The 21,218-nt window shown below is 34.3% G+C and overlaps 1 protein-coding gene across 9 annotated transcripts in view; it reads right to left on the bottom strand.

Moving 5' to 3' along the window:
- The window catches only part of MYO6 (myosin VI), a 139,586-nt gene that overhangs the window by 49,724 nt on the left and 68,644 nt on the right, over positions 1–21,218 (bottom strand). For 8 of the 9 annotated variants that reach the window (XR_002829434.1, XM_014456386.2, XM_023754302.1 and 5 more), the window contains 7 exons: positions 18,318–18,447; positions 16,281–16,386; positions 14,027–14,082; positions 11,721–11,818; positions 11,224–11,388; positions 6,755–6,835; positions 3,995–4,175 (listed from right to left, as the gene is read on the bottom strand). Coding sequence is in view for 8 of the 9 variants with exons in the window: in XM_014456386.2 (XP_014311872.1) it covers positions 3,995–4,175; positions 6,755–6,835; positions 11,224–11,388; positions 11,721–11,818; positions 14,027–14,082; positions 16,281–16,386; positions 18,318–18,447 (817 nt within the window). In the remaining variant the exon portion in view is untranslated. Of the gene's footprint in view, positions 1–3,994; positions 4,176–6,754; positions 6,836–11,223; positions 11,389–11,720; positions 11,819–14,026; positions 14,083–16,280; positions 16,387–18,317; positions 18,448–21,218 lie in introns of those variants that run through there. The other variant, XM_023754305.1, reaches the window with a different exon arrangement.

Genomic DNA, 21,218 nt, shown 5'->3' with positions numbered 1-21,218 from the left:
TCTGTGCATGACAGGGGGGAGCTCCCCAACCCCCTGATCGACCCTGCTCTGTGTGTGACAGGGTACGGAGCCCCAACCCCCCTGATGGGCCCTGCTCTGTGAGTGACAGGGGGCAGCGCCCCAAACCCCCTGATTGGCCCTGCTCTGTGCAGGACAGGGAGTGGTGCCGCAACCTCCTCATCGACCCTGCCTTGAGTGTGACTGGGGGCGGTGCCCTGACCCCCCAATCGGCCCTACCCTGAGCGTGACTAGGGGTGGCATCGCAACCTCCCGATCCACCCTGCTCTGTGCATGACAGGGGGCGGCGCCCCAACTCCCCAATCGGCCCTGCTCTGAGCCCGACCAGGGGCTGCACCTAGGGATTGGGCCTGCCCTCTGCCACCCGGGAGCGGGCCTAAGACAGCAAGTCGTTATCTCCCGAGGGGTCCAAGACTGCGAGAGGGCACAGGCCGGGCTGAGGGCCCCCTCCCTCCCCGAGTGCAGAAATTTTTGTGCACCGGGCCTCTAGTATTTAATAAAACAGGTACAACTTGATAATAAAAGGACAACCCAATTAATAAATGGACAAAATACATGAATAGACATTTCTCCAAAAAAGGTATAAAAATGGCCAATAAAGACAGGAAAAGCTGCTCAACATCTTGAGCCATCAGGGAAATGCAAACAAAAGCCACAATGAGATAAACACTTCACACTCACTATGAAGGCTACACTCTGACAAAGACGGTGTTGGTGAGGATGTGAAGAAACAGGAACCTTCCATACACTGTTGATGAGAATGTAAAATGGTACACTTTGAAAGACAGTCTGACAGTTCCTCAAAAAGTTAATCATAGAGTTACCCTATGACTCAACAACTCCAGTCCTAAGCATATACTCAAGAGAAATAAAAACACGCCCATGCAAAAATTTATACATGGATGCTTACAGCAGCATTATTCATAATAGCCAAAGTTGGAAACCCAAATGTTCATCAAATGATGAATGGATAAATAAAATGTGGCATATCCATACAATGGAATATTACTCAGCAGTAAAAAGAAATACAGGCACAAAAATAAAGTCACAAAAGACCACAGTAAATAAATACAAAATGTGGTAATAGACAAATTTAGAGAGACAGAAATTAGAATAATGGTTGCCTAAGGCTGAGGGATTTGTGAGGGAATGTGGTGGTGGGGGGCCACTGCTAAAGGGTATAGAGTTTCTTTTTTGTGCTTTCAATGCTCTAAAACTGATTGTGGTTATGGTTGCACAACACTGAGTATACTAAAAACCACTGAATTGTACACTTTGCATGGGTAAATTGTATGGTATGAATTATATTTCAATAAAGCTGTTAAAAAAAGAGGGGAGAGAATACTTAAATGTATTAAACCTCTAACTCTATTAAAATAACCTTACTACTCATTTTAAGTTTCTACATACATATGCATTATCTAAAATTATGTAAGTGAAAAAAAGTGACTATCGATAATTCATTAATTTACTATTTTGCAAAGATTCTCACATATTTCCAGGAATTATGTAAAGCTAATGTAAGAAAATATTTAGTTTAAAAGTTTTCAAAAGGTAAAATACTGTAAAATAATGTAAGGTTTTCATGTTACTCCCCTTCCAAAGAAGAACTTCTTTGAACATTTAAAAAATTTGTTATAACATATAATTTTGCTATGTGGAATTTAAAAAGCATAGAAAGTCCCAATAGGTATTTTTTTTTGCATTTCCATCATGAAAAACTTTTCAGAAACAGTGTCTTCTAAAAATCTACTAGAGAATAAATTTTCTAATGAAATAATTGCAAAAATATTCACAGTTTTCTCAGATTGTGAAAATGCCAAAATTGAGCTCTCTAGAGGAAAAAAATCAATTCTAATTAGACAGAAACCATTTAGGTCTATAGGAAGGTTCATAGGAAGGTTGAAGAGTAATATAATCAAATCTTAACTATTAAAATAAAAATAACCCCTTTTATTAATCCTATTAATTTATTGCCTCATTCCAATCTTCTTGGCTTTCTGCTCATTTTCCCTTCAACTGAAAAAAGTTTGAGAAGAAAAATTAAAGATAATGTAAATATGTGTTATGTGCCTATTGATCATTTAAGTGCTTTTCAACTAACTAGATCATGCCCCATTTATGATCCTCTACGTACATTTGCATGTTCTACCTCAGGATGATAACACGAGGTAAGAAAATGCTACTTATCACTCCTAAAACAATTCCAAAGTGTGCATTAAATATTCTAAACAGTTTTTGTGTTACTTAGAGCTCTCACACGCTCCCTTGGTATAACAATGACATAGAGGAAATGAAATGTGTTTTAACGTTAATTACATTTTCAAAATAAATGTTAAAAATCCCTCAAAAAAACTAATAAAAAAATTTAATGCACACTAAGAACTACCTGGTTTTGCTTTTTTTCTTCTCATTTTAAACTGGAAGGAATCTGTATTTTTATTTTCCTTACTCATTAAAAATATTTATACTGTCATTACTATGTGCCAGACATAAGTATTCACATCATTTTACAAATATTTAACTCATTTATTCCTCTCCTTTTAACATGAGGTAGGGACTGCTGTTGTCCAGTATACAGGTGAGGAACTGAGACATGAAGAAGTTCCTGGCCCAAGGTCACACAGGTAGCTAACACAGGGTGAGCAGTCTGCTTCAAGAACACATGCTATTAAACACTATGCTACGCCTGATATTACTGACTTCACAGCATCACAGGACATTAAATCTGTAAGTCATTAAGAATGTCTATTTGAATCTGCTCATTCACAGATCACAACATGTGGGAAGGTCAGTGACTAGGGGCACAGAGGGAAAATTAACTGAGTCATTTAAACATGGGTAGAACTTGGCTCTCATATCAACCATTTCATTAACAACCATTTTACACAGGTTGCATGTGTGTAAAATGGAGATAATATCTCCTACCTCATTATCTTTATCAAGTTTTGATTATGATGATGATGAAATACTGTCTATAGAGAGTCTTGCACACAGAAGGCACATTTTTAAATGTTCTTTTTCCTCACTCTTGTGCCCCTTCCCTATATCTAGCACACTATTGCTAGATACTTTAAGAGCACTTGTCATGAATTACTTCATTATTTTACAAAAAAACCAAGGCTCAGAGAGCTTCTGGGATCTGACACCAAAGCCCATGGTATTGACTCCTCTATGAAACGGTGCTTTCAATATTTTTAACTCAGTATAAGATTTTTAAATAATGTGTTTATGTAGGAGTCAACTGCCTTTTTTTCCTAATGTCAGATTTTAGGCTTTGCTATCAACAACTCCTCAACTCTGCCACTGGAGCACAAAAGCTGGGACAAACGAGGCGTAAGTGAAATGAGTGCGGCTGTGTTCTAACAACATTGTATTTACTAAAACAAGCCACTGGTCAGATGCAGCCATGGGCCATAGTTTCCCAACCCCTGTATTCACAGAACAAATTTAAGAGTGTATAAAAATTCTTACTCCTTATATAAGGCTATATACCAAGAGAGTTGAAAAGTTACTATCATGCATGCACTTAAATGCTCTTTTCAATTTGCACAAAATTCAACCTATTTTAATTTTCCAGTAATAAAGTAATTGGGCTTTTATGTATTCAATTGCCCTAATTAACTGATCCAAATTTAAATCAATGAGCCTTAAAAAATGTCCAAATACCTTAACAGATGGTAGAGAATTATTCTGTTCATTTATTGGGAAAGTATAATATCAGTTGAAAAATGTCACTAAATATGACCCTGGCAGTTACTTGTCCTTCATAAGTAAGTGTATTCCTCATCAGAACTAATAGTGACAGACCATGCAGCATCCTTCATTTACATGACTCACCATAAAACAGTAAATTCTAGAAATTTCAGGGTATTAACAAACCTGCACACGGGTTCAACTTACATATGACAAAGAAATGACAGAACCTTTAGTTTACTCCTTAAAAACAAAAGGAAACAAAAAACCACAAAGATACCTGAAGTGCTTCCAGCTTCCTCAAAATCAATATTTCCAAGGTGCAGGACACCAGCTACTACCCGGAACAGATCAAGCTTTTCTTCATCATCCAAACCAATCTTTTTCATGGCTGTGCACATTCTAATAAAATCTCCGTGGTCATCTAACAAAGGATCTTTCAAGGAACCTGCCTTAAGATACTATAAAATAAGAAGACATCAATTAGCTAAATCTTACATTATTTAAGTATACTAAAAAAAACACTACACGAAGTCTACTGCTGCACTATATAACATGCAAAAATAAAATGTGCTGATGGAAAAACTTTAATATTCTAACATTCAAAAAGTGAATGGCTAGGTAAAGTGTACACAGAATCTCTCTGTATAATTCTTTCAAATGCAGAAGAATCTATAATTATCTCAATAAAAATTTCAGTCAAAAATGGAATAAGATGTTTTCCAATTTAATTACAATATTAACTCTAAAGCATATAATGCTAGAGTATTAGATAAACATAAAAATTGAGTAAAAAAGAATGGAATATTAGTGGTTGAAATGAATCAACATGAACCATAGGTCAAAATGAACTGAGGCAAAAAAAATTGTAAAAAAGTTTTAATCTGACACTTAGCATTATACCCCTTTAGGTTAACTGCCATCAACTGCACTAATACTCAACAGAAGTAAATAGTGAACAGGCTAATAAGTTTTCATGGCCTGAGAATTACTTTTTAAACCTTTCTATGTAAATATAAATGAGGTAAAATGTATTAGTAAGCATTATGCTTACTCTAAGAATTTATGCAATAACTGAAAACGTATCAGAAAAAAATGAAGAGAATTTTATTTCTCTCTTAAAATAAAAACATGCATCTAAAGTATTCATTGTTAGAACTTATAACAAACTCAGAAAAAGGAAGGAAAAATCAGGCCTGCAAAAACTAAAAGGAGAAAAATAAAAGTTACTGGACATAGAAAGGTTGGTCTAGAAATTTTCCAGAACTTGAGAATGAATAAGTAAAATTAAACATTAGGTAACAGCATGATCATTGGCCATTAAAGACACCTCTTGGAGATGTTTCTTCTCCTCCGGTTGCCCACTGCTTCTCAGCTAAAGTTGATTGCCTCCCACAAAATTCTCTAAAATGTTTAATTATATTTGTGTGAAATTTCTGGAAAATGTCTAGATAAAGAAATTTTATCTTATTTTTAAAAGCAGTAAAGGAAACAATCGCGTGCAGCCAAAGTTAACAGAAAACACACATCACGCAGAATTTTTAGTCTTGCAATTGAATGGTTACATCATTTTAAAACTGTTTTTAATCTAATGTTAATGAATACATTGCAATTATGGAAGACTAAAAATACTGCATTCTCCTAAAAATTACACACAGCTTAAAGGCACTCAAATGGAACTAGGCAAAGGATTCTAATTAGTCAAAATGATCACCTCATCCTCCTGATAAAGAAGACATAAAAAGTAATTTAAACATATTAATTCATTGTTCACTTATATATCTCTATATATAAACTTAATAATATAAATAAGATTCCTAACAAAATCGGCTGACACTAGAATCAGAAAGAGTATATTTTCTTCATAGGAGAGTACCATGTTACTCTTTAAAGAGTAAAATCCAATTTTCTTTCCTCTCTACTCATATTATTCCATGCCAAAGGAAATGTCTCCATTATCTTAGTGGAAAGAATATAATTTCTATATTTTGATGATGCCTTATGAAAATATAGGTTATCATGACAAAATAAGATATCATAATAAACATTAATGTTACTTCTTAAAGTTCCAACCATGGATGTAACAAACTAAAGTTAATAATTTATAGTTCAGACATCTGGGTCTAAAATAATAGCTAAAATGTCAACTTAAAAATTAACTGTTAGAATTCAAAATAATGGGGATTTTCATTGCTTTCTGTTCTTTTCCATGAATATAATAAAGACATAATTCATCTCACTCATTTTGAAAGGAGTCAAAAGCATCTGACTCTCAAATGCAGAAGCATTAAAAACTGAGTACAATAAAAATGTGTTCAATTAAATACTCAATATAAATATTTTAATAAAATTAATAAAGACAATATGACTAGTCCCTATAATTAATCCTGACTTTGTATTTTACAATTTAAACTCCTTGAGTAGATACAGTTTAATACCACTTATTACTTACACAATGCATATTAAAATTTATGTGTTATAGTAAATTTTTAGATTAAGGAGTTAATGTTCTTTAAATAACAGTTAATGGTATAATTATAAATAATTACTTTTAGAAATGTAATAATTAAGTAAGGCCTATATGCAAAATTTTTTATAATATATTACAGAAATATGTATTAAAGAGAAATACAATAATATATAAGCATTAATTCACAATAATGTCTACCACAAAGCTTATTTCTGCCTTGAAGTAGGCAATTATAAAAGACATATTTTATACTTAATCTCAAGTGGGTAATATGACAGCAAGTTTCAAAAATACTAGCAAAGGATAATTCTTAGGCAATTCAACACCCTCTTGCCGCAAAAAAGAACAAGAGGAGAGCAGTGTAGGAGCCAGAACCTAAAGCTCTGTAGATACCAGCATAGGCATCAAGTACTACATACACTCTAGAGAGGCTTGGATGAGTATTTGGTTTTCAAAAGTACCAGCCTAAAAGTAAGAAAACTTATTTGGGCTCCAAAATAAAAAATGTATCTTTTAGCACAATTTTTTGGGTATTAAAGATTTTAATTTAAAAAAAATAGTCTACTATACCTCAGGACTTTTTCGGTTCTGCAAAATTTGTTTGTCAGTTTCCTTGTTAGCAAAGTATCTAGTGCAGCCTCGGTTTAAGTACTAGAACAAAGAAATGTAAAATGTAATTAACAAATATGACCCTCAGGAAAACAGTTCAGGAGACAACACAACTTATCAAGTAGCGCTAACCATAAAGAACTTCTAAACATAACCTGTCAAGGAAAATCAGTACTTCTATATAAGCATTTTACTCCTACTAATCAAACCAGGGATGTTGAAAATCCCAATTCCTCACAGTACATTACATTTTATGGTTAACAGAAAAATCAATACCATAAAGCTTTTCTATATTTAAAGGGCAGCAATTTAAAATATTCAGTGTCAAATATCTTCATACCTACTACAGATAGTAATGAAAATCACCTTCTTACTAAATGTGTGAGTCTCAAAGACCCACACAGTGTGGTTGAATATTTCAAGTAATATTTCAATTCCTAAATAATTAACAAATATTATCTTTCAATTTCTTAATTTTTTATTTTTAGAATCAGTTCTTTAAAACATGCCTTTCATATTTACTGACAGTTAACACTGACTACACATAAATTACAATACTTGCCATAAGAACCTTCATATTCAAATAACAGTTTCAGCTTTTATCTCAAGGATTTTCTTTGTTGCCCAGAAGCCTTTTAAAGGCTTTCAAAACATAGAACAAGGGAAGTAGTTGGAAGAATATAATACTATATTGGTCTCAAAGAGAATCTCTTACCCACCTTTAAGGGAGTGGGGGGAGGAGGCAGGAAGGAAGTGCACAAGGAACAAGATGGCAAATTTTTAAAAAACATCTCAGCGCCTCTTAAATCAGGTCACTATGATTCCATGCATCATGGCATGTATTCCAAGATTTAAGATACCACATTATACAGATACCAAGAGGAAAAATTATAGTAAATTTTGAATAATTTTGAAATAAACTAATATTTTAGATGATCAATGCATCCATCTATCTTCCCTCCTCCATTATAATGAAATATTAAAGTTGGTAAAAACCAGAAAATGTTGGTAATAAGTTTTTCTTTCTACTGTAGAAACTTTGGGGGAAAAATATAAGAGAAGGGAGGGGGAATAATACTGGTAAGTATTTTCAATGAACTATTTCAAAAAAAGAGCTCTAATATTTAGTAAGATAACAGTAGCTTAAACATACAGAGCCCAAACAAATGTTTTCTTTGGTAGCAAGAGTTTATCCCCCCACCCTAATTGTTTTTATCAATTACTTGGCTATTGGACAGATGAACTTAATTAATATTACAACCTAGGAAATATACTTGTGTCTTCCAACTTTTCTGTAAATAGAAAGTTGTAACTATTCTTGCAATCTATCCTCATTCTATCAAAGCTTTATTTATGCTTAAGGATCTTTGCATGACTATAAAATATATACAAAAAATATATACAAAAATATTTGCAAATTTTGAATAATGTAAGAATTTAAACCTTTATTTTACAAAATACGTGTGTATTTTATGGAAGTGTTCACCCTACTGTAGGGTTTTTTTTTATCTTAACTATAATTGCTGTAAACTACAGAAAAACCTGATGAAATTATCAACACACTTCCAAACCACTGTAAGGTATAATTATTTGGGGGGAGGAATAGAGAGGTGTGTGTATTTATTTATGAAAGGAATATCAAGACAGTAGATGTATTTAGGTGAAAGGCAATGCTGTTCCTCTAGTCTCCTAACACCAAAGGACTCGCTTATAAAAGAGGAAATCATGACTCCCAAGTCACACTACAGAGGCAGGAAACTCTCTGACCTGGTAAAGGATTTCAGTAGCTGCCCTTTTAGGATGCCTACGATTGTGCCAGGAAAATCGGTACATTCTGAGACATGCAAAAACTATGCTCTAAGCCTCGAAGCAGAAACGCTAGATTAAGACAAGAGTAGTCACATCACTTTATCATTAACTCATTGAGGACAGAGCCACATCATGATTATTACATTTCATATGATTCACAGTAATTTATATTACTTTTCTAAAAAATCATTGTCTAGATATGCCTCTTCTACTTTCATGAAGATAATGTGGTCAACTAATTGCAAATTCCAATTAATTTGGTGAGTTCTAGAGAAGGCTGAACATTTTAATAGATGCAGTTATAAAGCACTTTGAAACAATGAAGTTTTAAAATTTCCAAGTACACATTAAAAGAAACTAATTAAATAAAGAGAAGCTATGATAAATACACATGCACACACAGGTACACACAGAGAGAATATATATATATACATGATTTTCAAATGGAGGATTACTGTCCAAAGAGGACTATCAAAATTACCTGGAAAATTTTATACACACTACATTTCTAACTCCCATACCAAGACTCCCATATCTCTCTCACAAGGATACTATTTTCTTCTTGTGTTTTTTTTTTCAGAGAACTCTTTATTGTAGAAAGTATTACACATGTCCCCCTTTCCCCCTTTGACCCCCTCCAGCCTACCCCTGCCCCCTACCCCAGGCCTTCACCACCCTATTATCTGTGTCCATGAGTTATGCATACATGCATACAAGATCTTTGATTGGTTACCTCCCATCCACCCACCCTCCCCCACCTTTCCTCTGAGATTCCGCACTCTGTTCCATGCTTCCATGTCTCTGGATCCTACTCCGTACAACAGTTTATTTTGTTACTTAGATCCCACGTATGAGTGAGATCATGTAATATTCATATTTTTCTGACTGACTTATTTCACTTAGCATGATACTCTCTAGGTATAGGGACACTATTTCCTAGCTGAGAATTTGTAAATTATGCTAGCCATCCCTAGTCACCACTTCTTGAAACTCAATTGGCTTGCGATTCCTGGCACTCGAGATTTTTCCTGTACTTCCCTCACAACTCCACTTGAGCTTCCTTTCTTTTTCTTTTTTTTAAATATATTTTATTGATTTTTTACAGAGAGGAAGGGAGAGGAATAGAGAGTTAGAAACATCCATGAGAGAGAAACATGGATCAGCTGCCTCCTGCACACCCCCTACTGGGGATGTGCCCGCAACCAAGGTACATGCCCTTGACCGGAATCGAACCTGGGACCCTTTAGTCCACAGGTCGACGCTCTATCCACTGAGCCAAACCGGTTAGGGCATGAGCTTCCTTTCTTGGGCAACTCTTTATCTGCTCATCCTCCACATTTTCTACATTAACAATCTCTCTGGACAATCTCATCTATTCACTATCATGGTTCTAACTTCCACCAGAGTACCATCTCCCAAACCTGTCACTCCAGCACTGACACTGATCTTCTGAACATCTCTGCTCAGATGATCCATAGGTTCCAAACTGAACTCATCCTATATGCTAAATCTTTCATCTGGCCCCAATATGGTATTTATATCCACTCAGTTTTCCTAATCAAATTTTGGGAAATTATCCCAAACTCTTTCTACTCCCTACCATAATCAGTCTCCAAGTCCTATCAATATTACCTCTTAATATTTTGTACGTCCACCACTCTGTAACCCTGCCATCCATAAAACAAATTCAGACACTGAGCAATTCTTACTTCAACCTGTAGCCATAGATTCCCAAACAATTTATCGTTGGCTGTTATTTCAATCCATCTCATCCTCTACTCCCTTAAAGCCATCTCCATATTAAAGCCAGAGGAAAGTATAGATCTGACACCCAATTTTCTACTTAACGCCCTTAAATAGCTCCTTATTAACTATAGAAGTTCAAACTCTCAAGCATCACCTCCTACCATTTCCTGCTTTACTGTTTCTTGCCTTTCTCTGTTCATCTTTTTGCATCTACCAGGAATAACCTTTGCATCTTTCCTTCTCTAGTCAACACTTGAAAATCCTGCAGGATTCAGTTGTTCCATTAAGCTTTTCCAAAATCCCCAGCATCCTATGCATATCTATTTATCATTTCAACACATCAGTGTGTGTGTGTGTGTGTGTGTGTGTGTGTGTGTGTGTGTGTCCAGACCCTAGGTTGCTCAGAAGCAGGAACTGTTTCATTTTATCTTTATAACCCTGGCACAATGTCTGGCACCCACTGGGCAAACAAAAATATTTGTTGTTGAACTGAATTAAGGAAGATAAAATCATAGGCCCTTATTAATATTAATTCAGTGGTCAAGCTTACTTTTTTTTTTACAAAAAGTAAAAGGTAACTTTAAAGCCAACATTATAGAACTAGTACAAATTTCTTATTGAGCTTACACTGATAAGGTTATTAACATCTACCCTTTTACCTAACCATTATATAATTCTTCATATGGTGTTACATTATAAAGGCAGCAGGAAGTCTAAATAGAAATCTACTTAGTACAGAAATTATGTCATGTTACATAAAGCTATCAAAATTTAATGAAAGTTACACAAAACTATCAAAATCCACTAAAATAAGTTTTATAGTCAAAGACAATTCAATTTGCAAGTCTTGCATGAAATTTTTTCATCCAACTTACCCGAAAATTATCTGGGGAGCTCAAATGAAGTTTTTCCCTAATATCTTCAGAAGCACCCGCACACAACCTATAAAAGATATGATAATTCCTCTCCTCTTTGCCTTGAACACAGATCCTAGATTTCTCTAGAAGATAATGGGAAACAAATCCTCCAACAACTGAACTCTAAAAAACAAAGAGGAAACACATTTTTGCATGTCAAGTCTTAAAGTATAACCGATAAATGTTAAAGTATTTATTTTTTCTAATAAACATTTGTCTATCAAAAAGTTTGCAATGTTTATCAAATAAAGGGGGAAAAACAGATAACTAAATGTAAGCTTCAAGTGTTTAATAGAGGTCATAGTGTGAACATATGTATTATCCCATCTATTTAAAGTAACAGAGAGACACTAAAACAAATTTACCACAAGTTCAAGTACAGTACCAATTCTATTAAGACCCTTGTATTTTTCAAAAACACACCCCAAACATATCATCCCCAAACTCACTCTCACCTTTTCATTGAAATGTATTTCTACAAATTTTCCAAATCGACTGCTATTATTATTGCGAACAGTCTTTGCATTTCCAAAGGCTTCCAAGAGTGGGTTAGCTATTAAAATAGAAATGAAAATATTCCATCAAAAAATTAGCATAAAGGAAATTTATAAAATGATATAGCTAAAAATGTTCTCAAAAATATTACATGAAAATTCACATGTAATGCCAATTCCCACAAATATTTACTGACTATTCTCTGATCAGGCCTTATTAACGTGTAAGAGATGGGAAAATTACTCAAAATATATTTAAAAATAAATATGTTATGGGAAAGACTGAATTTTTTAAAATTCACTAAGTTACAAAATTTGTAACTCAAGTTTTTAAATTATTCCCTAAAAATGTTAAGATTTTCACATCAGTCCTACTAGAGTAGTGATAATAATATCAAAAATAGCAAACCTCTTGTGACAAAATACAGGCAACAAATTATTAGTTGACTAACTTGTCTAAAATATTTTATCTATAATAAGAAAAGGATAATATGCTAATAAGACCAGCCGTCTTCCAAACATCCTTCCTGACGAAGCTGGGGCTGGAGGGAAACCAGCCCGGGTCCCGGGAACCTGCCGGAGGCCAGAAGATGGAAGCAGCCCAGTTCCCAGGTGCAGGAGGGAAGCCGGTGCCAGCAGAAAGCCAGTGCCGGCAGCCAGTGGAAGGAAGGCCTACTCTTGCACGAATTTTCATTTATCAGGCCTCTAGTATATTAATAAAACCTCCAGATTTAACATTTTTACATGCATATCCAACAAAACTAATGAACTAGTTTATAGAATTACCTACACAAGGTTCTCAGAACAACAGTTTGTAAATCTCAATAAACAAAGATAAGATTTGTTTTTATTTTATAGACATATCACATCTAAAAGGTTACCAGAATCTATTCTTGTACTCATAAGAGTCTCAACTGTAAACATACCAGACTAGTGTCAATCTTAGTCACATATTCTCCCTCAACCACCTCATAAATTGCTTCACAATGTCTATCGCTAGAGTATTTTTAATGAAACTTTAAAGTCCATTTCTCTTATTCTAGCCACAGTAGAAAGCTTAACTAGTCTCTAAACCCTTTTAAAGATCACTCCCCAGTTTTTTCACTTGGAAAAATAAGAAAGCATGTAAAACTAAAGGCAATGTTAGCATATATACCTCACCTTTCAGGTGGGCAAAAAACTATTGCACAACACAGTCAACTGACTTGTGGAAGGCCACATGACTGGCTACTGGCAAAAAAAGGGACTTAATTACAGGTCTCCCCAACTCCTTTACGGACTCCATCACCAGTTTTTACTGAAAGATTTAATATATTAATAAAATATCCGAAAATAGGATAAGGGCCTCTCCATCAGAAAATTGTATTAATGCTATTAATGATATACTTATTCCAAACTTCAATTAAAATGGCATCAAAAGATTTCTGTGTCCTGCCAGTTAATATGCACTATCCTCTAGTAAAGAGTTGTAGAAATATTTGGGATAATACTTTCCAACTTTTCTCAACTCGAGAACACTACATGTTGTACAATACAGCACAGCCTTGTATTCAATTCTCAAGCAAGTGTGCACCTCAAGTAAACAAATCAGAATACTAATTAGTAGTTTATTGAATTAACCCATAATTTGTTTTTTATTTTATTTATTTAATTTTAAAGGGTAATTCCCTCACTAAAGTAGGTACTTTACAGTGAATACAGCATTACTTATGAGATCCTCATACTTGTTGTGTCACAATACCACAGTGAGAATTGTAAGTAAAAGTAAAAAAATCATTTAGATCAAGAAACATGAATCAATTTACAGAGCCTTGCCTTCTAATTGTACTCTTCTGTTAAAATGATTTTCCCCAAAAGCACTTCAATTCTAAATAACCTTCTTGCTCTCTCCTATTTTACAAAAAAAAAAAAAACACAAAGTAAAAACAGGAGGCTACAGAGCTTCCTGTATTTCCTTCATTCACCCAAAAGATGTTTCCTGCATTTCTTTCATCCATCCACTGCTGTTTATGGATCACTGATATGCTATGTATCAGGCACTACACCAGAGGTTTGGAATATATAAAAATTCCCGCCATCTTAGCATTTACATTGGTGGAGGGGAAGGAGTGACAACAGCTATTAAGTAAATGAAAACATGGTATCTGAGCAAAGATTTGTTGAAGGAAGAATCTTGGGTCTCTGGGAGAACATGCCAGACCACTTACAGAGGATTCTCTCGTACATATCTAACAACATAAAATAATAATTTTAAAAATTAACAATACCTTCGACAATTCTTTCATCAATATCTTGACCTGTTCCATAGGATTCAGTCAGATATCTGTTTAAAATACGATATAAAAATTTAGATGACAATAAGTTATAATATTAACATTACAATTCTAATATTGTTTAATACATGGAAAATTTAAACCTGGATCATTGTTGTAACTGGTTATCTAAAAATTACAAATTTATATTTAAATGCAACTATTCTGTTACAGCTCTTTAAACATTTAAATCTATCTGGATTGCCTTTAACATCTAAATCAGCATTATTTTTAAAAACCTGTTTTGGGGAATATTCTGACTTTAACCATCTGGTTTTAAATATGCCATACATTACACACAGGAATATTCATTTCTGCATTTGATTACAAAGGCTTTAGTGATAGCCTATTAATTCAATCTCTCTGGCTAGATAAAATACAGTAATCTGCCACTGAACAACTAGGAAATTACCACTCTTCATGTTGTTACAGTGCAAGATAAAACATGACGGATCAACTACTTGCCTGGCACATTTCAAAACAGAGAAACCTCTGACTTATCAGTTTACACCATAATTTTACAGTTTCTTAATTACGTGTTCATTTCAAAGGTGTATATTAACCACAGACTTACTATATGACTATTACATACAAGAGAAAAAGAAACTTAACCACTTAGAATTCCAAGAGTATTAGGAAGCATTCATTTAACAAGAATTGCGCGTGCATAATAGGCAATAACAAACTCAAATTGGTTTCATATAAATAACTCTAAATAGCATATACATTTGCATTAAAAAATAGCAAAATTTGAAAAAGGGATCTATCATGCAGCAATCAACTAAGAACTATAATACATGAGAACAACCCTGGTGAGAATTTAGAATGCATTCCCTGGTCCTAGCAGTAGCTTTAACATTAGACTTAACATCCCTGAGTATATAAATTGAAAGTATTAAACTATAATGAGTACTATTGTTCCTTCTGTATTTAAAATGCTATGATTTTAAACTAAGTGTACAGTTTAATTTGATGGCAGCACAGGGGATACACTGAGAGGACGGTTGTGGAGAAGGAAAAATAAGGCCAGTCATCATAAGCTAATGTAAAAAAAGGGTTTCAACTATACTAATTGCGGGGGAATATTGAGAACAGAATATAAAGGTTGGATTTGAAGGAATATTCATAGATTTCCCTTTGCCTAACCAGCACTGGTCTTCTCCAGCATCCTCAAAAGAATAACGTCAGAAATAGTTTTCAATCTACAGAGCCTAGCTTCCACATAAGGTGTCTGCTTGAAATAGCGTCATTTACAACAGCATGGATGGACCTTAAGAACATTATGCAAAGTGAAATAAGTCAAACAGAAAAAGCTAAGATCTATCTATATGATTTAATTCATATGTGGAATATAAAACTGAAACTTATGAACACAAATAGCAGTGTGGTGGCTGCCAGAGGGAGGGGGTGAGGGAAGAAAGGGGTCCTAATATGAGGTGACAGGAGAAGAAATCTTTGGGTGGTGGGCACATGGTCCTATAAACAGATTCTGTAAATAAGTAATCCACACATGAAACCTATATGTTCATGTTGACCAATGTCACCCCAATAAAATTAAAAACATTAATAATAAAATAAAATAAAAGGGATACAGCCCACTATTTTAAACTAGGTCATAAAACATGCAAAGAAATCCAAAATCAACCTGTTCAAACCAATCTCAAAGAGATATTTGTATCTCTTTGTTCATAACATATTCATCGCAGCACTATTCACAGTAACCAAGAGATGGAAGCAATCCAAGTGCACACTGATAAATGACTTGGTAAACAAAATGTAATATATACATACAATGGAATATTATTCAGCCTTACTAAGGAAGGAAATTCTGACATATGCTACAACATAAATGAACCTTGAGGACATTACATTAAGTGGAAAAAGCCAGTCACAGAAAGATAAACACAGTATGATTTACTTATATGAGAGGTATCTAGAGTAGTCAAAATCACAGAAGCAGAAAATATAAGGGTGGTTGCCAAGGGCTGAGCTAGAGGAAAATGGGGAATTGTGTAATGGGTATGGAGTTTCAGTGTTGCAAGATGAGAAGTTCTGGAAACTGACTGAAAAACAATGTGAATATATTGAATATTACTGAACTGTACACATTAGAAGTGGTTGAGATGGTAAATTTTGGTATATATTTTTGTCACAATAAAAAAAATCAACCTGTTCAAATTTGATTCCACGTTAGCTCAATATTTCTCACCTTAGAACAAATTTTGTATTTTCCGTTTTGCCAGCTCCAGATTCTCCAGATACAATGATAGACTGACTCATCTTGAGCACCTTCATGTCTCGAAAAGCCTTATCAGCTGGAGTCAAAATAACACATTAATGATGAGCAGTGCATTAAATACAGATTTACTAGATGACAGAAAATTCATTTACTAGCAAAGAGAAATTACTCCTAAAGAAATTATAAATGCATGCTTATAATTAAATGAAAGCATTCAAAAGTATTCAAAATATCTCTAAAGTATTTGCTTTAAATGGTCTGGCAGCTTATGATTCTGACAGCTAAGAAATGTGAAAGCCAAATAAACAACTCTTATGTTTGTACTAGAATGTCTCCATATTATGAGCTGTGGCTCAGTTCTTCCCAGTACCAGAGAAGATCTGCAGAGATTAAAAATGCGCACTATGAATAACTAATGAAGTCCACAGAGAAAAATAAGACGTTAACGAGCTATCAATTATGAGCTCTGGGGAAAAAAATCTGGCAACCAAAAATTCTTCTGGAGGAAAAAATACATAATTGCAAAATAAATCTGTGTTTTTTCTGTAATACTATTACTCAATTTAAACATCTTGTAGAACTTATCAGCATTTCAAAAATAGGCAGAATTAACTGCTTTAATTTGTTCATATTTGCAATTGTTTATATATATATTTAATTTTTAACTATCTTCATTATACTCCAACTATTTATGCTATAAAGTGTCTCAAATTGTAAGACTAGACATATAAGTTGAGCATGATTTAATTCTGTTAAAGTGGTCTCAAATTAAAATACTGCTATCCTTACCAATGAAGCAGACTTTACTAGCGACTTTTACTCTAAGGACCAAATGCAAACTACATGCAAGAGTATACCCATCCTTTTGACCAATTTTTCAGCAATCTGTTCCACCCACTTTTGTGGAGTCATTGTAAATACATTCTTTAGCGGTAAACAACTAAAAATAAAAGCCAGTTTATTTACATTTTAAACATGTAACTTCTCTCCAGCGAGGAACTTGCTCATATTCAGGTTCTAAGGATTTTGCACCATTTTGGTAGCTGACAGAAAACATACCAATACCCATTAGAGCAGTGGTTCTCAACCTTGGCTGCATATTAGAATCACCGGGGAATCTTTTTAAAATCCTGATTTCTGGGCCTCATTAGAGCATCTTAGAATCAAAAGTCAATCTGCCATTGCACTGGACTTGGCTGACATATTCAGTCTCCTAATCGTACACAGTACACAAGTCAGCCAAAACTGGAAGTTCATGAGGCCTAGTTTATGCCAAAACACAGGCATGAAGTGCAAGCCCAAAGAGAAACAGCTGCACTAAAAATCAGAACCAAAACATATCATCAGTTAAGTAACTGCTCGTTATGTCTGGATCCAAAGGGTTAGCTAACATCTCTGTACTTGCAGTTACCGACTGTGGGTCAAATAACTCCATCTCGCTGCTCCTTAGAACTGGAGTGCTTTAAGATGAGAAAAAGCTTGAGAAAGGCAAAGACAGATACTGCTGTCTTCCCATAGATTCCCCAGAGATATGAAGCATACACCATTTTCAGTCCTTTCAACTTTATAAAACCCTGATGTAAAGGGAGGCCTGGCAGACATCTGCTCTTACGCTCACAAGTGATGTCCTGGGGAAGAGCAGAAGGCTAAGGCCTCAAATCTATAAAGGAGGACACTTCTAAACTGAAACGGATTGCGTTGAGGAGTCAAAAAGAGCCATGAGGTCAGCTTTCGTTATGTCCTACTTTTAAAGAGTGGACACACTTAAAAGGACACAGGCATTTAACAAAGATAATGATATACAACTGCCCCATGATTTGGTCATAAAGTATTCTTCCCCACCCTGTAAAATGCGTGCGACTGACAATGGTGATATATTCAAAATGCATACGGGCTCTCCAAAATACATATTCAATTCATGATATCTTCTGTTAATCTATTAAAAAACTGTGTAAATTTATACAATGTAAGAAAAAATAAAAACGAAGATGCACTGAAATTACTTACCAATTGCAAAGACATGAGGTGGCATTGTCCCAAGAGATTTTCCTTGATAAGACTTTATTGTTTCTGAAGAATATATTTTAGGTATGTCAAAGTAGGGGTTCACTGCAATCAGAATGTTGGCGACATATGTCTAAACAGGAAAAGCATATTCACTGCAATCAGAATGTTGGCGACATATGTCTAAACAGGAAAAGCATAAATACAGGATTTTCCAATTACTATTTTCATTTAAAACTAAACAAGGCTCATAGGGGAGAAAATATAGCAAATAAGTACTTTCAATTCGCTATACTCCCAAATCTGCATTTCTACCCCTAAACATTCCCTGATCTCTATAGGACCCATATTTCTCTAACTCTCAATAAATGTATCTTCTCATCCCATACTCATCTCAAACTCAGCACGTCCAAAATCAAGATTATTTCTCCTGACTTCCTTTTTTGCCTCAAAGAAAACATTCTCCTCCCATGTGCTCTCCAGGTTGATGGTATCACTACCAATTCTTCACAGACAGAGAGCTGAGTCTCTAAGCCTCTAGCTCAGCCTTCTTCTGTTGACTCTTCTTAGGAAATCTATTCTCCCACTTCGATTCCTACAGCCCAAGTTTTGGTCATTAATATTCCTCACCTAGACTATTTTATTCACCCTATTACTGAAGAGTTTAATACAGCTGGTAGGATCCTCTAGATCTATTCCCATCACTGAATGACAAAAACTGATTTAGCTCTGTGGTGATCACTTGGTCCCAGATTTTGCAAAACAACATATGCTAACCATTACCTTAAATACTGCCGGGCTAAATGTTTAATGAACAACTTAAGCTTGCTTTTGAATTTGGAACTTAACTGTGGCTTTAAAAGGCCAAAAAAATGCACCAATAGGATTTATAAAATTCCCTGCGGGTAGAAAGAGAGTTGTGGTTTAGCAATTAGTTGTGGTTTACTGGTCAAACAAGGAGAGGCAGGACCATATTTTTCTCTTTTCTACTTCTAGTTGTGGAAGGGAAATGATGCGGAAACCTTGAATTCTCAGACTACTAATCTCAAATTCAGTGACTGTTCCCAAAAATGTTTCCTGGAGTGGGATAAAAAATAAGAAATTCCAGATAATTATATTTCTATGGGAGACAAAAGGAAAATAACAGAGATTTCGGTAACCAATGAAAATGTTAGAGATAGCTGTTGTTATACTCAAGTCTAAGAGAGAATAGTGATACTTCTGGTTGATGAGAAATATAAAAATATCAAAATGTAAGCTCTTATTCCAAACCGCTTCTTTCTCTTACATATACTATAGTAATAATAACTATATTTATATGTTGCTAATTTTTAATGGCTTTATAACTAGAAGGCATAATTGGCTAGGAAAAAACATACCAATCTTGGCTTTGGTTAACTTTGGAAAAACTGGTTCTCTAAACAGGAGCTGATGAAGCCAAACAGCCACTACCTAACAGAGGTCATTTGCCCACCTGCATACATATCTTATGAACAGAGGGTCAAAAAGCTATGAATAAACCTAAAATTCTCCAGAGGGAAGTAAACATTATACATGAGAAATAAAAACTTAAATTCCACAAACAGATAATTTTTTTTATCAACCATGCAATCCAGCAAAAATGTGTAAGCCAACTAAACTCAATGTGTAAAAAAGACACCTAATGTTTTAAATACAATTATGCTGCATGTAAACCCTCAGTTATTAATAGTCATGTATAGTACCACTGCAACATAGGAAGCATTGAAAGACCAATCAGAATCCCGTGAATATTAAGCTTTAATATAATCATCCCAAATAAAAACAAAGTATCTCAATTTTTAAGAAGTATGATGATTCTGTAAAGGTATAAAAAAGTTTCCTAACTTCAAGAAAGAGACGTCAATCAAAATTTGCTTAAATATGTAAGATTGGTCCACCACCACCAAATAATATAAGACAAAAAAAAAAATAGTGGCCAATTCTATCTGAAATATGATGTTTCCTGGTTATATTCAGTCAACTTTTGTTAAACTGCTTTAACAAACAAATTTTAAAAGTTTGTATTATTTTGATACTTAAGACAGCATTTAGCACACATCGGGTGCTCAACAGCAGATTGAGTGACTTTTGCTTCTAAATATATTTCTACTCAAGAATAGCCATGTATCAATCTTAGTATATCCTTTACTTAGTTGATGTTGAAAAAAATAAAGGAGGAGAGTGAAGGCTTAAAACTGTGCTATGTAGAACTGAAAGATGGCAAGTGAACTCTTTTGGGAAAGACTAGATTATTTCTATTTCCCAGCTGTCACTACTTGGACAGATGGCAAGGACTAAAGGTAATTTAGTCAGAATTAAGTAAGTACAATTAGGCAAATTGATAGTGTTATAAAAGATTAAGACTGTCATTTGATCTAGGAGGTGTCAAAGAAGCCATGTGTTTTCTTCGTTCAAAAATAATGAAGAGTCCCATCTTTATAACAGGAGAACTACAGTGGATAATTTATCTCCAGCCAACAAAGGAATCCACAACTAGGTCATATTAGAATAAAACCTTTAATGTGCACAATGAGTAATTATAATTAAAACATGCTAGTTAATTATCCATCTGAATAATTTGGTGCAAATCTATTTACATTAAAAGCATTCTCTTTCATTTCTTAATATTCTAGATTTTTAAGGTAGGTATCTATTTAGGATCTAATGGTATACTACAACTATTTAGGCTGTGTGCACAGCATTTCAGTGTTCTTGATTATTTCCTCAGGTACTGCCTTTAGGGGAATTTACATTTTTTGTCATCCAAGTTTTTAATTTCAATATACATTTTTTATAGGATGCCTTAAATTCTTTGCAGAACAACGTGAAAAGTGAATTAATTAAACAAATCTAGCCTGACCAGTGTGGCTCAGTGGTTGAGCA

This window comes from Myotis lucifugus, unplaced genomic scaffold, assembly GCF_000147115.1.
Source record: "Myotis lucifugus unplaced genomic scaffold, Myoluc2.0 scaffold_59, whole genome shotgun sequence".
Lineage (NCBI taxonomy): Eukaryota > Metazoa > Chordata > Mammalia > Chiroptera > Vespertilionidae > Myotis > Myotis lucifugus.
Note: the sequence above shows the minus strand (reverse complement) of the source record. Positions and strands in the feature narration are given on the sequence as shown.